A 13873-nucleotide genomic window follows, 5' to 3' on the forward strand; every position below is an offset into this window, starting at 1 on the left:
AGAAGGTTTGGAAAAAACGGTGTCATTTGGCATCTCTCTCGTTTCCCTCAGTCTCTGAGAATTTTCTTTCCCACCTTCCTCGCTGCAGCCCCTGTGAGTAAAAATAAAACCGTATTCTCCTGAGTGAATGATTAGGCCAGTTTCCTGAGCTGTCGTTCGCTCGCATCAAACCCGGTTCGTTTTTTCAGCTCTTGTTTTAGATATGAGAGCCGCCACTGCGTGTTCACAGCTGCATGTTGCTCCCCCAGCCTCCGCCTACAGTGAGGCGCGCGTAGGATGTGGAAGCATATTGACTTCCCCAGGCCATCTGAATTCTTACATCAGCTGTTGCTGGAACTGGAACACATTTGATTAGAAATTAGTGCTAATAAAAGATAGTGCTAGATGTGGATCGAGCGTTTCTCATGGACTAGTTAAGCTTTTTTAACCCGTTTTTTTTATGGTTGTTATTTTGGGGATTATTAGTATGAAGACCAGACAAAGGAATATGGTTGTTCTAGAAGTGCTATGGTTAGCATTCTGGGCCTATCCTTTCCTGAACAGTGTTTTATTTAAATGCAAATTAATAGTTAAATTATCTAGTTATATCCTAATTATTATTAAAAGTGAGATTCAAACTCACATTTGTCTGAGCCCACCGTTACAAAAGCAGCAATCACCTCTCCTCCTCCCCACCCCCTCCCCCTACTTCCCCCCTCCTCCTCCCCCCGCCTCCCTCACCTGACCCCCCCTTCTCTCCATCACCCTTAAACAGGAGCAGATGGCCGTTTCCTCTAGTGACTTGGAAGATCATAATCCTCAAATGACTTTAAGTGTTTGTTTATTTGTGTGCTTCCTCTTAGTTAAATAGTTAAAGAGACACTAACAGGAGGTCAGGCAGTCACCATGGCGGCCTGGCTCTGTGGTGTCTGAACCGTAGACCAGTCTGGTGTCTGAATCATAGACCACTCTGTGGTGTCTCTGAACCGTAGACCACTCTGGTTTGTCTGAACCGTAGACCTCTGTGGCTTCTGAATTTTAGACCATTCTGGTGTCTGAATCATAGACCACTCTGTGGTGTGTCTGAACTTTAGACCAGTCTGGTGTCTGAACCGTAGACCAGTCTGTGTCTGAACCGTAAACCATTCTGGTGTGTCTGAACCATAGACTACTGTGAAAATTGGTGAATTTCCTCACCCACCAAAAGTACAATTATGGATTTTTATCATAGATATTATTGGTCTGATTTAGATTGAGTAGATTTAATTTAGATATATTGAAAAAAAAATGTTACACAAAACACTGGCTGGTTTAAAAATGAGATTTGTTATATTAAACATTGTACTGTTTAATGTGAACACCTCCCACTCTTTCACATAAACTTCTCGCATCTGTGAGGAGGCTCTATTTCACCCGCTGTTATTTTTGTTTGTTATCTCATTTGAATTTCAAACAGAGACAATGCACCTACACTGAACAGTTACCTTTGAAAAAAATCCAAGAATTCAACCCACACTATTTTCAATACTCAAATGAGGGCTTTCCTTATCAGTTACAATACATTCCTAAACCATGGGTGTGATTTGATTAGCCTTTACAAATTCTATGTTTCACAAAATATTTTGTACATAAAAACAAATTAATATTCTCTTCAAGGACGCTACCTTCTTATCTACATCTGCGTGTCTAGCCGACTCCTACTCTTTCTAGTAGCTCAGAAGTAAAAACTCCCTTTTCTCCTCCACAGCCTCCTCTGTTGAATGATGGGTCTGGAAACCGAAAGTTCAAATGCACCGAGTGTGGAAAAGCCTTCAAGTATAAGCATCATTTGAAGGAGCATCTCCGCATTCACAGCGGTGAGTACTCCTCTTGGTTTTCAGCCATTCATTTTGAAATATATCCTTTTCATATGCCTCTGCATGATTGAGGCTTATGCCATGAAGAATTTAGATTGATAATGTTCCTTTTTGGCCTCTGTCAGCAAATGACTCATTTCTGTTTTATAATAGCTCACTAGACCTGTTTCATAACTGACTAATTCAGCCATATGGATGGACCCATAGCTCAAGGAGCCCAAAATGGAATGGAAATTTTTAAAGAAATTTGTCGCTCAAGATATTTAGGCTTTTCTGTTACTCATAAGATTTCATATAACCAGCCAACTGCAATATGAGTTTCTAATACATAACTTTTTCCGACTGCAGGTGAGAAGCCGTACGAGTGCTCAAACTGCAAGAAGCGCTTCTCTCACTCCGGTTCCTACAGCTCCCACATAAGCAGCAAGAAGTGCATCGGCCTGATCGCCATCACTGGACGAGTACGCAACGGAGGCAACGCCAAGGTCGGCTCCTCCCCCAACTCTGCCTCCTCCTCCCCAGGAAGCCCTGCCCTGGCCCAGCTGCGTCACAAGCTGGAGAACGGACGTCAGGACCAGCAGGGTCACATGGACATCAAGGCAGAGCCCATAGACTTCAACGACTACCGGTTACTGATGGCGTCTTCGCATGGCTTTGCGGGTCCAGGGGTGTACCTGAATGGAGCCGGCCGAGGGGGTAGCCCACTGGACGTCCACAGCTCATCCCAGAGCCCCCTTCAGCACCTGGGGGGCATGGGGCTGGACCTGCCCCGTCTAGGTTACCCCGCTCTGGGGAACAACCTGAGCGAGGTACAGAAGGTCCTCCAGATCGTGGACAACACTGTGTGCAGGCAGAAGATGGACGGGAACCCGGAGGAGATCTCCAAGCTCAGGGCTTATATGAAGGAGCTGGGGGCCCAGATGGAGGAACATAAGAGGGCCCTCTCTTCTCCCCGGACGGGCTTCCAGGTGATGGGCCACAGCAGCCCTACCAAGAGCATCATCGATTACACCCTGGAGAAGGTGAATGAGGCCCGGAGCCTGATTGACGATTCCAAAAGGCAGGTGGTTGACATCAAGAAGGAGAAGCTCAACAACTCCATGGATCTGTGTGCCGAGGAGAAGCAACCCCACGAGCCCAGCCAGGCCCACTTCCTGCCCTTCTCTTGCCAGTTCTGCAAGGAGACGTTCCCCGGGCCCATCCCCCTGCACCAGCACGAGCGCTACTTGTGCAAGATGAACGAGGAGATCAAGGCCGTCCTTCAGCCCAACGACGGTGGAAACCCCGGACGCAGGGGTGGGTATCCGTCTGAGCAGCAGGCCTCCATGCTGTCCTCGGTGCTGTCTGAGAGAGGAGCCTCCAGCCCCGTCAACCCCTTCAAGGACCACGTGTCGGTGCTCAAGGCTTACTTCGCCATGAACACCGAGCCCAACTCAGAGGAGCTGCTGAAGATCTCCATCGCCGTGGGGCTACCGCAGGAGTTTGTCAAAGAGTGGTTCGCTCAGTGGAAAAACCAACAGCACAACCACAATGCCAACTCCAGAAAGCGCTCACCGCCTCCAGACCGCAGCAGCGCCGAGATCAACCACAGCCTGACCAGGTCGCCTATGGTTCATGCCGACCGCGATTTCCACGGCAGCTCCTCTAACGGTGACTCCTCCCACAGGCTCTCAAAGGCCAATCATTTTACAGTCAATAAGCAGATAACCGACAAACCACTAGACTCCTTGGACCACCTAAGGACCAGCACTCCGTCTCCCCTGAACCTCTCCTCCACCTCCTCGAAAAACTCCCAGAGTAGTTCCTACACTCCAAACAGCCTGGTCTCTGAGGAGCCCCCTGGGGAGCCCCTGCCACTGGACCTGTCCCTGCCCAAACACATGAGCAAGAGAGCCTCTCTGGGAGAGAAGAGGTCCAAACCCAACGGCTTCATGGTGGAACGCAACGGGGTTGAATCCCACACACGGGAGCATGGGACTGGACCCATGGACCTGGTCAGCATCAAGAAGGAGTTCCTGGGCTCTGAAAGCAGCAACGCGGGTGGGAACAGCGGCCACCAGATGGAGAAGAGTGCCAGCCCCATCTTCGGGATCAATCCCTTCGGTGGCGGTCACATGTACACCTCTCTGCCCCCCCATGGAGCGTTCCCACCCCCCACCTTCATGTCCCCGGCCCAGGCCTCCATCCCCGGCCTGAGGTCCTACCTGGACCCTATGAGCTACCTGCCCCACATGGCTTACACGTATGCCAACGGGGCTGCCACATTTGCAGAAATGCAGCAGAGGAGGAAGTACCAGAGGAAACCAGGTTTCCAGGTGAGATCTTCTGTGTAGAACTGGTGAAGAACTAAGCCACATTGATCGAACAAGTAATGTATGCTAAGTAATCAGCTAAAACATCAGAGAATCAATAATTTTGTTTAACTGGATTTACGTTACTGTATTTGTCAGTTAAAAGAATGTAATTAAACGTATGCCCCTGAGACTGTAAATACCTTCTTACCCCTTCAAACAAAAACACAATCCAGTATTAAAAAGCGGCCCATATGTCTCCCTGAGTCTCGTGGCTCAAAGGGTCTCACACAGGTCGTCTGTCTAAGCCATGTCCAGACTGAGGCTCAGGCCCAGCAGAAGGTGTCTATGTTTAGGTGACAGGTGTGGATTACTAAAATAATTGATACATCTGCTGGTGTGTTGCAGGGTGAGCTACTGGACGGCACAGGGGACTATCTGTCAGGCTTGGAGGACCTGACAGACAGCGACTCCCTCCTCTCCCGGAAGAAGATAAAGAAGACAGAAAGTGGTATGTACGCGTGTGACTTGTGCGACAAAACATTCCAGAAGACCAGTTCCCTCCTAAGACACAAATATGAGCACACAGGTATATAACATTTGGACACTTCTTTTTTACCCCACCCCCTCCTTCGCCTCTGTGCCCTCCTCCCTTCATGTTCTGTCTTATAAATATCGCTCTTTTCGTTCTTTCTTTTTTATGATAGCTTTTTCCATTTTTTGTCATTTTTACATTATTTCTTTCATCTTTTTCTGCATTCTTTAAGTTCTATGTTTTCAAATCCATGGCCTTTAACATGTCCCTTTCTTTTCAACAGGGGGTAGGGATGTTTAAGGGATACATTTAGTAAAGTCAATATAAACATCTGTTACTGCGTTCCATTCATAGCGCTTGTGTGTGTGTGTTGAAGTTCACATGATGACTGTCAGTAAAATGACCTGTGAACAGATACCAAATTAATCCCTTTGGAGAACTACAGCCTGCACTGTCATGGCACAGACAGTCTGACCAGTGGAGAGTTACCTCCATTCCGACTTCCTGTTTACTGCTCATGGTGTCCATAGTAACCTCACTAGCAGCCATTTTAGAATACATCTTCTCTCTTTAAGGAAGTTATTTTTCCAGTTAGGTCCTGTGTTGTGTGGGTGGGCATTATGGTGTGTGTATGTATCTATGTGAGCGTGTTTGTGTATTTATAGCTGTACACAGATTCCAGCCCTTCTCAGTGGCAGGTCTTAGACTTACCGAACCTGGCGGTATTTACCAGAGCCCCAGGTCTGGGTCTTTTAGAGAGGATCTTAAGGTGTGACCTCTACTCTTGGGGACTCCTCTTTCACCGGGTTGCATCGCCCATCGTCCGTTCTCCCCCGTCACTCTGGGCAGGAATGCGCGGCAAGGAATCCGCTGTCTCGTCTATTTTTGCTCCGCTGTCGGGGTGTAGGGGAGGGCGGGAAAGGAGGGTGGGGAGTATTCAACTATGCCAACTATGGAAGATGTTGCAGGCATTCCAAGGCTATTTGCGGCTTGGAATTGCCTGTGTGTGTGTGTGTGTGTGTGTGTATGTGCGCGCGCATCAGTGTGTGTATGTGTGTGTGTTTGTATGTACTCACATTCCCCTGTGTGGTTGCCTCCATGTGTGTCAGTGTATTGGCATTCTCAGGTCGGGAGGCGTTTGTGCATGTGTGCGTGGGATGTGCGTTTTGGAGCGGTGTGAGATTGGGCAGATTGATCTGGCATCAACAGGTCCACTCTGCTTAACAGAAGTCTGATGCAGGAAAGATATTTCCGGTAGAAATTAGTTGTAGATGTAGTAACCCTCATGAGGAGGTGGTGGTGTGTGTGTGTGAGGGCCAGAGAGAGGGGGTGGTGGGTGTTATGGGTGTGAAGTTCCACCCACAAATACACCCATCACACCGTCATGCAAACGGTGGCTAATCCTCATCAGTTTTAATCTGGACCTATGATGTCATGAAAACACACACCGTCGATGCAGCCAGCTGCTTCTCTCTCACCTCGCGGCCGCCATCAGATCTGGGCTCAGGCTCAGCTTGCTGCAGTTGCAGACTAACACACAAAGCGATGAAGTGTGTGGGCTCTAATTTCATCTTCCCCTGCACATGGGGCTTGATGCGGTACTTTAAACTGTTTTTTTTTTACAAACTCAGAGCTGGGGATGTCTGGGGATGTCTGGATTCCTCATGGTTGTGGGAAGGTGGTTATTTGTGTGACAAGTCATCACACCTAGAGTCATATCTACTGTTTTGTTGTCTGGGACCAATGGCAGAAGTGTATTGTTGTTCATTTTTCAACATGTTAGGAGAACATGAAGTTGTTCGGAAACATAATGAAATATTCTCTGCACTTTGTATGCACTTAACATGATTGGTACATCCAATGTAGAGCAGATACAATCCACCCTAACTCTGCATGTCTTTGTCCTTTCCCTTGAAACTGTTTAACATCCCCTGTGTGTGTGTGTGCAGTGTTTCTAGTGAAGAGGACCCCTGGTCACCATAGTAACACGTCCTCTCCCCTGTTTCCTGTGTCTCTGCAGGCAAGCGCCCGCACCAGTGCCAGATCTGTAAGAAAGCCTTCAAACACAAACACCATCTCATCGAGCACTCACGCCTACACTCCGGAGAGAAGCCCTACCAGTGTGACAAGTGTGGGAAGCGTTTCTCCCACTCTGGCTCCTACTCCCAGCACATGAACCACCGCTACTCCTACTGCAAGAGAGAGGCGGAGGAGAGGGAGGCTGCAGAGAGGGAGGCCAGGGACAAGGGGCCCCTGGAGCCCACAGAGCTGCTGATGAGGAGGGCCTACCTGCAGGGCCTGGGGCCCCTGGGATACTCCGACCCCGAGGACCAGGCGGAGGAGGGTGGAGGCACCATCCTGAGAGACGGATCGGAGGGAGGAATGAGAGGACGAGAGAGGGAAGTGGATGAGGCGTACGAGGAGGTGACAGACAGACGGGAGGAAAGTTTCAGGGAGGGAGAGGAGGAGGAGGAGGACGAGGGCGACAGCAGGAGCCTGGGAACGCAGATGGACTTGATGAGGGATGGCGAGGAGGGCAAGGACGTGGCTCATTCGATGGATGACAGTTCAAGAGAAGGGAAAACAGACGCCAAGTCGGACCAGGAGGAAGCAGACTGATTCAGTGCTGCAGTAAAAAAGAAGAAGGAAAAAAAAAGAAAAAAGAAAAAAAGCTTTCAGCAAATATTTGTCATGTTGGTTTGTTTCATTTCCTTTTTTCCATTCTTCCAGCAAACATGAAACCTGCTCTGTTTCAGAAAGAGAAGGGGAGGCTCAGTCATAGGAGTGCTCACCTCGAGCTTCTGAAGATTGTAACTAAAGATGGAACTCATGCATATGGTGACTGCCAACATCAGAGTTGTAAAGACAAACTGGGTGGGATTGTTTAAAAATCCACATTATGCAAAAAAAAAACTAAAAAAATGAAGTAATAATGATTATCATTATAATTAAAAAGAAAATGAAGCTGTTGTCAATGTACAGAATTAAGGCCTAAAAGCTGTGTGGTGCTATAATGTTCTTAACCCCTGTGTTACATTGTGTTTATACCCCAAACCAGGAAATTGCACTCCGCCCCTTTAATCACTACAAAAATACGTTTGAAAAAAAATGAAAGAAAAAAAGCCTATGGATATTTATACCGTGCTTGAAGACTCGGTAGCAGTCCTGTCAGTGTTGTGTTTTGTCTACCACTTACTGTGATGTCCTTGGTTTTATCCTCTTTTGCAAGGCAAACTAACCACACAATTTTGGGCCTCACAATTTTCTTTATGTGAAGGAACTTTAAACCTGTGTGATTTTTGATATGTTGTGAGTCTTAAACGGACAGGAGAGTGAGAGAATGAGAGGGGAGAACAGTGAAATATGACAGGCTACTCCATATGAGAGTCTTTGTGTGTTTTATTTTCTCAAGAGAAAGCCTTATATGCAAACCTTTTCACCTGTGCGTTTCTGCAAGTGCCATCCCTGTACAGTGTACATCAGAGTTGACCTGTGTTATCTTTGCTCTGGCTTCAGTATTAAATGAATATTTCACCTTGTTTTTTGAAGTACCTATGTCAGTATTAGCATAGATAGACGGCAGTTTGTTCGTTTACATATGTTTGTGCAATTTTCTGTATTATTCATGATCTTTTGTCAGTATTACATTTTTAGTTTTTTGTTGATTTTTCCAACATAAATTTCATTTTGTTTTTATTTTAAGATTACCATTTTATTTATGTGACTCATTTTATATTTCCTAATTTTATTTATTTCATACTGTAGTGTACAGTATTATAGTTCCTCAACAAATAGATATATTTTAGTAAAAAGGATTCTGTCATTCACCTATTGGAACAAATTATGAATAGAGAGCATCTATGGTATTTGGAAACGTTAATTGTTCAATTTAAATTTCTTTTTAGTTTTTATTTCCTTACAACTACTGGAAATTCTAAATTTGGGGAACTTTTGATACAATATTGTGAAAACACTGTATTTTTTGAGAGTCAAAATCCGCTTTATTCATCCATTTGAAGTGATGAAGAGGGACTGATGATTATGAAATTCCTGAAATGTCTGAAGTATTATTGAATTTTTAATTTCTCTTGGAAATGACCATGCTCGAATAAATGTAGCCAAAATTAAATTTTAATAAAGCTGTGTTATTCTTCTTGTAGTGTGTGTGTACCTGTGTGTCATTGACGATTCAGATATACTACACCAAGAAGATTTGTCATGCACAACTGCAGAATAACACATTCTTAATTTTGTACAATTTCAGTCAAGACATCATTGGCGTACACCATTTTATGAATGCTATCCCTCAGGCTTGTTGAGGTTGCAGATAGAAGTTGTCAGCCACATGAGAACCACTTATACAGCTGGCAGATAATTTATCATCGACATATTCATCAGTTTGATTATTTATCTACAGGCATAACTAAGATCACTACAAACAATAGAAGACGCAGGATGATTACAGTTACAAAGTTATACATTTGCTAAACACTTTCCCCTTAGTCTTGGTATATTGATGTATTTTTCATAGTATAATTAGAATCCATTCCAGTAATAAAGAAAAAGTATCTTCAAATATGTGTACTGTAGATTTACTGGGAATCCTTATCTGATGTATTATAGACTTTTTGTCCACACACATTTTCCCATTAATTTGAAAGTTCCTAATTAACATGAACTAATTGAACCTTTTATTACTTCTTCACCACAGCAAGAAAATGTTTAAAAAAAAACTACAATCTCATATTAAGAAGTAATTTATTTCTGTCTTCACACTTATGACTGGTCCTGCTGAACTCTGATGTCCATTCTATTTTATACTCCACATTTCTTGGCCTCTTTGAAGTTACGAAACTTTAGCTTCAGTTAAAATTTTCTCTAGCAGCATACAGTCTAACTGGTCATGACGTCGGAAGAATTACATTATCTTAAACCTTACAATTTTAACTCTCATAAGAGAATGCAAATAGAAACAGGTGAAAAGTTCACAATGTAATTCTGACACAGTTAGCTAACAAACACATACACACACACGCAACACACACACACACACACACACACACACACACACGCACGCACACACACACTTGCATAAAAATAATAGATAATTAAAGTTGATAATTAAATCACAAATTATGAACAATACAAAAGTAATATTTTTGTGGTATCAAGTCATGATTTACTATGTAATGTTTGGAAGACGTTAAAATCACAGAATGTTTAGAATTAATTGAATGTGCATTCTCAATATAGATTTCCCTCAAACTTGGAAGAACTATCGGCAGAGAGTACTATAACTATAAAAGAGAAAAAAGTATTTCCTTCGGGGGGAAATTGTGGGTGAATGATGAGAATGTGTGATGTCCATCTGACATTCACACCACGGGCTAAAGACTTCTCTCGCATCTTGAGCGCCACTAAAGGGGCGTACTAAATGACGTAATTACGCAGGAATAAAACGTAGTGCGTCCGGCTTTTCTACACGCATAATTCAGGAAGAGGTAAGTCTTGTTTATTTAGAGATCCATGAGCATGCCGGAGTGTTACTCACATGTTTTTCTTTAACACACTTTGCTTTGTAGTGGCCGCTTATTTTCACACTGGTCCAGTTAAAAGCAAAAATAAATTTCGGACACATGTTCTTACTGCCTAAACTAGTCATCACTGAGAAACATATTGCAATCTGTGATAAAGCTATTACCGATGGGTCCATGCGTCAGTCATTCATTGTCGTGGCCACTGATGATTAATTTCGGGCAACAAGACCTTAAAGTATGTACGTGATGATATCTTAGATTATGCCGGTGTTCTGTCAGGGATGGTGGCAGACAAGACAAAGGTCCACCTACTCGTTGAGCAGCCAGACGATGTAGCCCAGTGCCTCAGCAAATCACATCTCTGACACTGCTCTGCTCAGAAGCGACAGTGGTTACGAAATGAGCTTCACTGCCTGCTTCACTCAGATGAAACACTCTAGAATGCCACCCATACATTCACAACACTGCAACAGCAATACATGATTGGGTAAATTTGCTGTATTTTTCCAGTGTTGAATCCACAACGCTAGGTACATTTATTAAATGTTTAAAAGTTTTATGCTACGTTAAAATAGGCCTCAGGTAACGGATATGGTGCATCACGGCTTTCTTCTCTCAAGTACCATATAAAATCAGAATTTCCATGTTGAATGTGAAATCTTTTTCATTTCCTAGGCTATTGTACGCACCAGAGCCTTCTCCCCATCCAAGCATGGAGAGATTAGCACATGTCCATGTGTCTGTAATTACAGCTGGAGCCTCAGTCAGTGGATCCTTAAATGATTAGCTTTCACATAAAGCCAGCGCTTGTGAAGTACAAGGGCACGACTCCCTCAATTAAAAGAAGGAAAGTCACTTCTCACTCATTTTACCGCTTTGAAACCTTAATCCGTGGAAAATGTGAGCCTCCTCCCCTATTCTAATATGAGATCAAAGGAGTTATGAATAGCATTACACGTTCCTTTCCCGATGTGCGAAGCTGCTTAAACTTGCATTGTCAAACTGAAAGGCTCGATATGAGAACAGTGAATTAAAAGGTTTTTAGGACACAATATTACCCACTGTTTTGCCAGCATAGCTCTGATTCTCATTTAATCACGGTGGTTATGAGTTACAGCAATTGGGTTTCAGGCAACATATATCTGTGGATATTACACCAGTAGGGATAACATACAATATCATCCATAACCTTGTTGTAAAACAGCAAATATGAAAACGTTTAATTCCTTACAAACCCTTCAAAATCAAATGTCTGTTTATCTAAAGTGTTGACATGCTTGATCATATTGTATTTTGATCATAGTGTATTCAAGATCTGTTTTACAATTGGTCCACATCTGCACTAAGGGGTTACCTTCCTTACAGCACTGGACACTGGCTGAACTTTGCTTTGCCTCAGCCTCAATCTGCCATTTTGTCAGTAGCTTCAGAGTTAGAGGGGGAGTTTCATCTGATCTCATGTTCAGAGAGAAATAAGCCTCCAAGAGAACATATCAGCGTTAGCCTCATCACTGTCAGGCCCAGTTGAAGATGATGACACCCCCCAGCACACAAACCTACACACGCACATGCACTCACACACCAACCCATAAACACATAGACACACACACAAACACTCACACACTCAGAAGCACAACCCCAGAATGGCTGCAGGGATCTACAGGGAGGTGTTGGAATCTGGCATGCACGCTCCAGCCATCAGTGTTGATCGCCGGTCACTGCAGCCCTATCCAGGCCCGAGCCTGCCATAGCCGGGGGCGCTGAGGGGAGACTGCTCCCGGTGATGACTTTAATGGTCACGATCAGTTCTCACTGTGACGTCTTTATGCATTCAAGTACAGAATCGCTGGCTGCTCCCCTCTGTGTTATCTAGGTCTACGTAAATCCTGCTGTTCTGCATGAAATCCCTTTGCACCTCAGGGAGATGGTGTGTGTGTGTAAGAAATGTTTGTGTTAGCCTGTGTGTGTGTGTGTGTGTGTGTGTGGTGGATGGTGGTGACATTAGAGGCACTACGTTTTATTCCTGTGTAAGAAATGTTTATGTGTTAGCCTGCGTGTGTGTGTGCGTGGTGTGTGTGTGGTGGATGGTGGTGACATCGGAGGGATACTCGACGCCATAGTGTTCATCTGCAAGGATAATCACACTACTGTAGCTCCATACTGTAGTTTCATACTCTACGAGATGGCCTAAATGTTAGGGCTTATAGGTGTTCCTTTTCAAATGACTAGGGAAATGCCACACACATCAAGGCTTAGAAACACCACATCCCACAACACAATTCTAATATTCACTTGTGTAATTGCGTTTTCAGTTTCCATACTGAGCTGGCTCTATGGTTTAATGACTAAGCCCATCTCTGGGTCTCCAGTCGGGTTGTGAAATGACTCGTCAGCATACAGGGTGTCGTTGCGCTGCTCTGAATTCCTGAGTGGTGTGGTATCGAGGGGATTCCCTGACACGCTAGTGTGTGGGGTGATGAAGATGACATTAACCCTTTACTTCATCTCAGTCATCAGAGGTGGAAAGGTATCGACACCCTTCCAAAGTTTGAAGTTGCGGGGGTGAAAGGTGCCTATAGGTGAGGTGAACTTGCTCATCACAGAGGGACCAGTAGAGACTCGGCGGTGAGTTTGGAAACCCCCAAGGATACTGTAGGGTTGAAAACTTGTTTTGTAATGTGTGCCATTCCGAAAGAGGCGTTATTATTCTGTCATGTCGAAGTTGAATTTATGTTCCTTTGTTTGCTTTTCATTCATAGCTTTAAAAATAGTTGGACTGCAGAATAATTTTGCCATGCTGGCAGGCTGGAGCACATATAGAGAAGCTGAACACAGATTTGATGCTATCTAAGCCTCATCGGTATTGCATTGAAATGAATGAATATAATGGAATATTATTTAATAGTCCATTTGGTATTATGGTCTGCTGTCTTGGTACAATGGGTCTCATTTGGACATCCATTAGGATTCTCTATTTCCATTGGCCTAGACTTCCGGCCGGCTTTAAAAGCATTCCCCTCCCCAGCTCTGCCTGGGTCCATCCGCTACGCTTATTTCTTCCTCTGCAACTTTTTTGCCACGTTGTAAAATATTGCACAGCTCATTTTCTCCTTAAGATATGACTTGCATTTAAAAGCGAAATGGGGACCAAGATATTGACTGGTAGGAAAGTCTGTGGGCGATTGGAGAGCGATGCGAATGCATTAAACCCATTGTGGGCTGCCAAATGGAAGAACGAGATTGAGGACAACATGTACTGTCTAAGTAAACTGGAAAATATATGGAGAAGAGGGCATTCACTGGAAAAGACATAGCCTTGCAACCGAAGACGTTGTGAGGCCTGTGATGATTAGCATTAGCCTCAGCAGCTGCTGGAGCACTCAGGCTTTATTCTGGTAACCCTGCTTATCGGGGTTAGTTTGTCATGACAACATGTAAAATTTGTTTACCTCCCATATAGGCCTTATAATGAAAATTATGACAGTTGAAAATGGCTTTATGTGCATCTAGCATAGATGTTTCAGATAGCAACTGGAATAATGCTTGTGTGTGTTGTCAGCTTTTCTTTTCTCCCACATAAGACGGCGAGTCCAACATGTCTTCCTTCCCTTCCCAACCAAAGACACCCCAGCCATCCCTCCAAACAACAACCTCACCCATCTCTCCCAATCTTCC

At 44.4% G+C, this 13873-nt stretch overlaps 2 protein-coding genes across 2 annotated transcripts in view; both read left to right on the forward strand.

Annotated features, from left to right (window-relative positions):
- Positions 1-8820, forward strand: part of zeb2a (zinc finger E-box binding homeobox 2a) — a 47101-nt gene extending 38281 nt beyond the window's left edge. The window contains exons 4-8 of the mRNA XM_062456243.1: positions 89-93; positions 1727-1835; positions 2184-4150; positions 4535-4637; positions 6682-8820. Of these exons, the coding sequence (XP_062312227.1) occupies positions 89-93; positions 1727-1835; positions 2184-4150; positions 4535-4637; positions 6682-7280 (2783 nt within the window). The 3' untranslated portion in view covers positions 7281-8820. The remainder of the gene's footprint in view (positions 1-88; positions 94-1726; positions 1836-2183; positions 4151-4534; positions 4638-6681) is intronic.
- A 1283-nt stretch (positions 8821-10103) lies between these two features.
- The window catches only part of gtdc1 (glycosyltransferase-like domain containing 1), a 29962-nt gene continuing 26192 nt past the window's right edge, over positions 10104-13873 (forward strand). The window contains exon 1 of the mRNA XM_062457251.1: positions 10104-10162. The gene's annotated coding sequence lies outside the window, so the exon portion shown is untranslated. The remainder of the gene's footprint in view (positions 10163-13873) is intronic.

The sequence above is a fragment of the Osmerus eperlanus genome, chromosome 3, assembly GCF_963692335.1.
Source record: "Osmerus eperlanus chromosome 3, fOsmEpe2.1, whole genome shotgun sequence".
Lineage (NCBI taxonomy): Eukaryota > Metazoa > Chordata > Actinopteri > Osmeriformes > Osmeridae > Osmerus > Osmerus eperlanus.